Source organism: Puma concolor, chromosome C2 (genome assembly GCF_028749965.1).
Source record: "Puma concolor isolate L17-30 chromosome C2, mPumCon1.1.hap2, whole genome shotgun sequence".
Lineage (NCBI taxonomy): Eukaryota > Metazoa > Chordata > Mammalia > Carnivora > Felidae > Puma > Puma concolor.
In genome coordinates this window covers 104,295,710-104,303,130 of record NC_141675.1, presented here as the reverse complement: position 1 = coordinate 104,303,130, position 7,421 = coordinate 104,295,710, and the positions used below count along the sequence as shown (strand labels likewise).

At 40.1% G+C, this 7,421-nt stretch overlaps 1 protein-coding gene across 1 annotated transcript; it reads right to left on the bottom strand.

The window, feature by feature from the left end:
• Positions 1-1,066: 1,066 nt before the first annotated feature.
• Positions 1,067-2,903, bottom strand: RETNLB (resistin like beta). The gene is given in 3 exon segments (XM_086720247.1): positions 1,067-1,196; positions 1,801-1,876; positions 2,584-2,903. Coding segments are annotated over 3 exon segments (333 nt in total). The 5' UTR covers positions 2,711-2,903.
• Between the last annotated feature and the right edge of the window lie 4,518 nt (positions 2,904-7,421).

Below are 7,421 nucleotides of genomic sequence, written 5' to 3'. Positions count from 1 at the left end.
AACACCAATGGTATATTTTAGAAATGTATTTCTTAAATGAGAGAAATGGAGCTGTTTTTTCTTTCAGTAATTTATTTATCCATGAATAAATAATCCTAGAGAGATGAAATTTAGAGCCAATATATTTCTTTTTCTTTTCATATTTATAAGCTTTGAGATAATTTCTTCATAATTAAGTATGTAGGAAGGGAAAATTTTTATTGTAGTAATATTCAATTTGTTTGAATTCTTTTTGAGTTACTTGTTAAAAGTCATACTGAAGCTTATTATTAAAATTATTTTTGGTGGTCTACCAATAGATAACCGGATGATACCCTCTTTCAATATTGTGTCAAACACTGAAAGTCCTGCAACTTGTGAAAGGACTTGTTACCCAGTCACTGGATCACTCAACATTGGTGCCAGTATTTTGGACCATTCCATTCTGCAGATATTTATATCCCAGGATGATGAATTATGGTAAGGTTCAATGGCAGATAAATGCTGTATTTTTGTTTTGTTATGGGGGAGAAAGACAATGGCAAATTCATCACTTTGATCAAAATAGATCTCTGACACATAAGTTTAGGAAACAGTATATACACAAGCCAGAAATCTAGAAATTTATTCTTTTAAAACCATCCTTACCTGCCTCCACCTTGGAAAATCTGCCTGCACTTAGTTTGGAACCCACTCTTCTATTCAGTGAGCCTCATAGGAGCATGCATGTTATTTACTTTCTCTGTGCCAAGCAAAATGTCTGGCATAATCATTGTCCTTTTGTTAAACAATGAGGGAACTAGGAGGCTGGAATATTAATCTCAAATTTCCCAGTCTCCCCATATTTTTACTAATCCTTGCTGAGATGGAGTAATTGGGACCCTGGAGAAATTTTCTGGCTAGAGGAATTCTAAGCCCAGGGCAGTAATATCAAAAATACAAACACAGAGAGATGCAAAGAGTTGTCTTTACTACCCAAGAAGCAGGCTGTAACAAATGCAAGGGACAGTTTGAGTCAGGTTTCCTGTTTGATGTGTAGTTTCATTACTGTGATGGTCACACAGTTGGGTTCTCATCCTCCTCCCCCTCAGGTCAGGTGGCAGCAGCGGGAAGTGGTCCAGTCTATAGTGCTGCACTGGCAGTGGCATGTGGTTTCTCCCTGGATATCCCAGGAACCACAGCCATAGCCACAAGCACAGCTGGTGACAACCATTCCTATATGGACACATGAGACACAGATGTCAGAACCCTTGGATTTTGAGAGGAGGGAGGTGTACACTTACCATTTTTCATATCTGTGCAGCCCAGGGGTAGATCTAAGTTTTGTGGGACTGCAAACTAATTTGATTTTGAGAGCCCTCTTTAAGGAAAAAAATTTAAAAATCACTAAAACAAACTTAGGTATATGGCCATGGAAGAGGTCTGTGAAAATGAGGGGCCTGGGCATTTCTTTCCTTAGATTCATGATATATTTATCTGTGTGCTGGCCCTACTCACCAGACAAGGGAATATATTGGGAAAGGGAGATGAAGGACAGGGGGAATGGTAGGTAACAGATCATAACAGGACAAGGAGGGGAGGGAGCACTGATATGTGAGCTCATGAAAGGGAGGTGGGAAGGGGAGAGACATAAACCCAAGAGGCCTCAGTAGCATCATTAAGGGGAATAAGAATGGGTAAGAGATCACTGGGAACCAGAGGTTACAACTCACCTCCAGGCTAATACAATCATGAGGCAAGGAAAGGTATAGGTGCTGGGGGATGGATGGGGTGGGCACAGGGCATCTTACTCACCATTCCTCCTCATGAAGTTACTTAGCTGCAGGGCAGGAAGACAGTTTGCCTGAGCTAAAGATACTGGTACATGAAATCTACTTTGCTGGGGCAGGATTTATTTTTTTTTAATTTTTTTTAACGTTTATTTATTTTTGAGACAGAGAGAGACAGAGCATGAACGGGGGAGGGTCAGAGAGAGAGGGAGACACAGAATCTGAAACAGGCTCCAGGCTCTGAGAGGTCAGCACACAGCCCGATGCGGGGCTCGAACTCATGGACCCCAAGATCATGACCTGAGCCTAAACTGACTGAGCCACCCAGGCGCCCCTACTGGGGCAGGATTTAATTCTGAACAGAAGAGAAGAAGGGGTATTGCCCATGATAGCTGTCTCTGATAGTCCCCTTCCAAATCTCCTTTTACCTCAGAAGTGTCACTGTGTCCATAATCATGCTACTCACTAGGTTTTAAAGTTCAGTTTTCTCATTTATAAAATGAAAGTAATAGTTGTACTTATTTCATAAAGTGAAAATTGAGGTTATCTATGTAAATTTTTGCACTATACCTCGTTTGTAATGAGTGTCCATAAATTATAATTATATTCCTCCTCATTACCATCATCATCAAGCTCATTATCATCAGAGAAACCTCAAATTTTAGCCAGCAGTCCAAAAATGATATGGGCGCAGAAAAAGCCCTGGGCAGGAAGATTAAGCTTGAGTGGACTTAATAGAAGCTGGGATCTAGGGATGGGACCAAGAAGAAGTTGGGTTTAGGAATAGGTGGCATGATCAGGGGTTTTCTCCCACTCTCTGCCCTCAGTCAGTTACCTAAGCCAGTGAGAGCTTCCTTTATCTTTGTGTCCACGATGGAGTCCAAGGAACACTGAGCATACCTTGGGATCATCAGCTGGAGAAGGAGGATGAGAATGAGAAGGAAGTAAGATGTAAGCTTCATCCTGTAGAACAGCAATGTCCTGGGGCTGGGAGGAAAGATAGAAAGCTGAGATCTCTGAGCTCCAGTATGGTCGAGAAGGAAGGGAACACATGAACAGTCTCAAGAGAGAACAGATAGGAGAAAATCAGTGCCAGTATGGAAGACTCTGGATCTCTCCAAGCTGTTTGAAGAACGAGGGAGGGTGGCTGCAGAGCAAATTAACTCACAGATGAGTTCAGAAGAGGTCTACAAAGACTGGCCAGGAAAGGATGTTTTATACCTTATGGTAACTGACTTAGGCACCCCTCAACACATAAGAAAGTGCAGACAAACAAACACACTCCCCAGTACACTTTCAAAGAACTGCTTGCTTGAGTGTGACACACAACTGTGATAAACTTCAGTGCATCCATGATAAGCAACAGCTGCCTTTGTTCTGGTTCTCTGCCAAGGGGAGTCCTTCTGCCTTTCTATTCTTCCCTTTCCTTTCTTCTTGGCAACCTGATAAGGCCAGCACCTGAGCCTTCTGTTAACTGCCCCATGTTATAGGTCTCTTGTTTGATCTTGCATCAGCAAGAGGTGATTTTATGGTCTTCTGAGTGAGAGCCCTATATGTCACCTGTTTAGACATCATTTTATTGCCCTGGCTAATCCCATTTGTAGACAAGTAACAGAAACATGATTAGCACTGGTTTGCAAACAAGGAAGCGTACTATTTACTTAACCAGAAGCATAGTGTTTGATTGAAGGTTCTTGTTGGAGATCAAGCCTGATGCTTTGCCTTTTTTTCTACCATCCTCAATTCATTGGATTTTCATCCTTGATCTTCTCTTTTCATAGGCCCAAGGTAGCAGGTATCACATCCTCAGCCAAGATCCTGAGCAGGAAGGTGTTGTAGACTCTGGGTCTGGAGTTCTCTCTTGTCCAGCAAAAGAGCAGATGCAGGATTGAAATGCGAGAGAGGCTAATGTCTGGGAGGAGACAAGAAATGCGCGTAAGGGTCCTTGCTCCATTTTTCTTAGGATCAGAAGGCTTACAAGCATGATGGACTTGCACAAAGAGGCAATGAAATTGTGAACATTAACTCATGGGCATGAGGGAAAGGGGTTTTGAAGATAAGCGGTGTTAGGGGTTTGGGTGGATACAAAACACAGTAGACATGAGGCGCCACCTCTGTTTACCTAAACTTACCTAGGGGACAAGAAAGAAGAGCAAGCTACCTCAGGATCAATAAGGCACCTTTCTTTTGCTAATTAGCTCAGCTCTGGGCAACTGGGGTCTATAGCCCTGTTTACCTGTTTTTGTCCTTCCTTCCTTCCTTCCTTCCTTCCTTCCTTCCTTCCTTCCTGTGAAAGCAACTTTCTGCTATTGTACTAAATTGGGTGGCACTTCTGCCCTGAAAACCTAATCTTGTTTACCTAATCTTGGATGTTTTCATCCTGAGATTTCCTATTCCTATACCTTTGTCCTATACTGAGGGCCTTTGCCCTGTTTACCTAATCTTGTTTACCTAATCTTGGACGCATTCATCCTGTGGCTTTCTATTTCTTTATGCCTTGTTAACCCATTGGTGCAAGCTCAGAGAATTCCTAAGCTTATTCCCCACAGGAAGGGAGGTCGGGGTAAAACCATTCTCTTTTGGAGGCTTTGCCTTTCTGTTTTGGAAGCAAATTTTCCCCTAGAAACTCAAGCAGATTTCCCCTTGTATTTCATTGTTCAGTTCTGGGTCATATGACCTCCTTTTACATCATTAGTGGCTGAGAAATTAAGTAGATCTCTACAATCCCTTATTTTAGACCATTGGACCTATATATGATACAGTCTCCACAGTGGAGCACATGGTCACCAGGATTGAATCCCATGATTCAAAAGCTAGATGAAGTAGCAGAGAATGGCTGTTGGATGACCACTATTGGAGGCTGTCAGGTGGGAAAGCCTGGATCTACTTCTGCTGTGACCAGCCTCACTGTCCCTTTCCCTAAAGATGCCCCCTGAGGAACAGCTACTTCTACATATCTCTCTCAGGAAACTTTGAGGATGGGGCTTAATGGTGCCAGCAAAAAGGCAAGGATGCTTCCTTAATTCACTGATAAGAGTTGAGGAAATAAAGGAATAATACAGAACACAAAAGAGCACAGGCTTGGATTTGGTATAAAAGTTGGGTAGATTAGTTCATTTGTTAATTCAACAACTATAGAGCTTCTCTATACTAATTCTAGTTCTGGTGACTTAGCAGTGGGCAATGCAGGCAAGGTTTTTGCCCTCTTGAGACTATACTCTAAGGTGTAAGATAACTATACAGTATGTCAGATATTGAAAAATTCCCTGAAGGAAAGAAATGAAGGCAAGGCAATTGGATGTGCTTCTGTGTTCAGGGAAGACACATCAGAAAAGATGACTTATAAGCAATGAGCTGCAGACGTGTGGGGTAAGCCATAGAAAAAGCTGGGACAAATGTTTTGGGCTAAGGGTCAGCAAGTATAAAGAGCCTAAGGCAGGGGGGTGGGTGGTTGGTGTGTTGAAGGAATACAACAAAAGCAGTGTGTCTGAAGACAGCAAAGTGAGTAAAGGCAAGAGAAGTGAGAAAAGTGGTCAGAAATACAACTGGGGCCAGGCTGGTTATAGAGCACTTATCAACCAACATAAGGGCTCTGGGTTTATTGCAAATTTGATGAGAAATTACTGGAGCATTTTGCTTAGGGATGATATGACTTATTTATATAAGATCACTTATATTTTATAAATCTTACTAAGGCCACTGCTGTGGAAGAAAATAGGTAAGCAAGGAAACCAAATAGCAAGCTCTTGTAGAGTTCCAGATCTCAGATGGCAGTAAAGGAAGGAGTGAGAGCTGGGTAGACTTTGGTTATATATAGCAGGTTGAGCCTCTTAGGGTTTACTGATGCACTGGGTGTGGGGCAAAGGAGCAATAGAGTAGTGAAAGGTCAAGGTTATATTCTGAATGACTTGTTGAAGAGCGATGCCATTTACTAAAATGGGGACCCCTGGGGAAAGCATGGATAATGGCAAGAACATTAAATCATATTTGATCATGGTCAATTTAATATGCCTATTAGACATCCAGGTGGAGTGGTGGCATGGGAGTTGGGTATATACTTCTGGGGTCTGGGGGAAAGGTGAGAGTTGAAGATACAAATTTGAGACTTATCAATCCACAGATGAAAATAATAGCATAGGCAATTTAAGAAGAGAAGTGAAAACTTTTTTAAAGGAGCCAGGTAAAGAAAGTGATAGACTGGGAAGTAGATGACCAGAAGAACATGGATTAAAGATGAGTTGAACTGCATTGACTACTGGGTTTGTTAAGAATGGCAAGGAAAGAAATGAGAACAGGATCACAAGAGAATGTGATTGGTTTACAGTGAGCCTGGGCAACAGAGACAGTGACCGTGCCCTTTGGGCAACACTTGTAGTTAGTGGCATGCCTAGCATATTTGACACCTGGAGGAGATCACTCTAACACTCCTCTTCTCTACATAACAAAATTATTTCTAGTAACAACTATGTAATGATCAGTAATAATCATTATTTCTTGATTCATTCTTTGGTTTTAAAACCAACAAAAACTATGAAAAAGACCAAATGTCAATTTTAAAGCTACTGTTTATATTCAGCATAGTATTTTTGTGCACTATCAGACAAAAAATATTATACCACTCAGTTTGTATTCACTTTTTAAATTAAAAAAATTTTTAATGTTTATTATTTTTGAGAGAGAGAGAGAGAGAGAGAGAGAGAGAGAGAGAGAGAGAGAAAGGGAATGAGCAGGGAAGGGGCAGAAAGAGCCTTAATGCATGCCCTCAAACTCACAATTCATGAGATCAGGACCTGTTGGACACTCAGCTGACTAAGCCACCCAGGTGCCCTGAATTTAAAATTTTAAATGCAATTAAACCCCATATAATCATATAGAGTGACCAAATAGATGTAATTTAAATCTGCTAATTTTTCTTTACATTCACTGGGCTATCATTGCTTACTTAGATTATACTGTTTAACTGCAGGAATACAGAGCAAGATAGGAGTTTTAAATATAAAGGCAAATTTGAATGTTTCAGAAGTGTTATGAATTTATTTTAAAAATTGAAATGAAAACATATAACAAACCCCTAGGTTAGTAGAAGGAAGAACAAAGATAAGAATAGAAATAAATGAAATAGAGACAAAAAAAATTTTTAAAAAATGATTGATGAAATTAAGAGCTGGTTTTTTGAAAAAATAAACAATATTGATAAGCTTGACACATCAGAGAGAGAGAGAGAGAGAAGACCTAAATAAATATAATTAGAAATGAAAGAGGAGAATAAATTAATAAGAAGTAAATAATAGAGCTTCTCTTTTTATTAAGTTTTTCTCATTCTTTAACATTTTCTGTTTTTAGTGATTTATAATAAACATACTTGGACATGTTTACAGTTTATAAATTGCATTTGGATGTATGTTTAACTTTTAAAAACTCATGGTGCATCTGAATAAAATAGTAGGAGACCAGAAAAACCAATAACCACAGGAAGTCTGCAGGGCTCTCAAACACAAGTTTCTAGCTCTATTTTTGGCTAGAGTTGGTTCTCTGATGAGGCATGGAAGTGTTGCTATTTCATCTTATGGATTCATATACTTTAGACAGTACATGAAAAACCATTCAGGTTGATTTTAGATGTAAAAACTGAAATATGGATAAAAATCGAGAGGCTGACTCTGGAAAACAGTA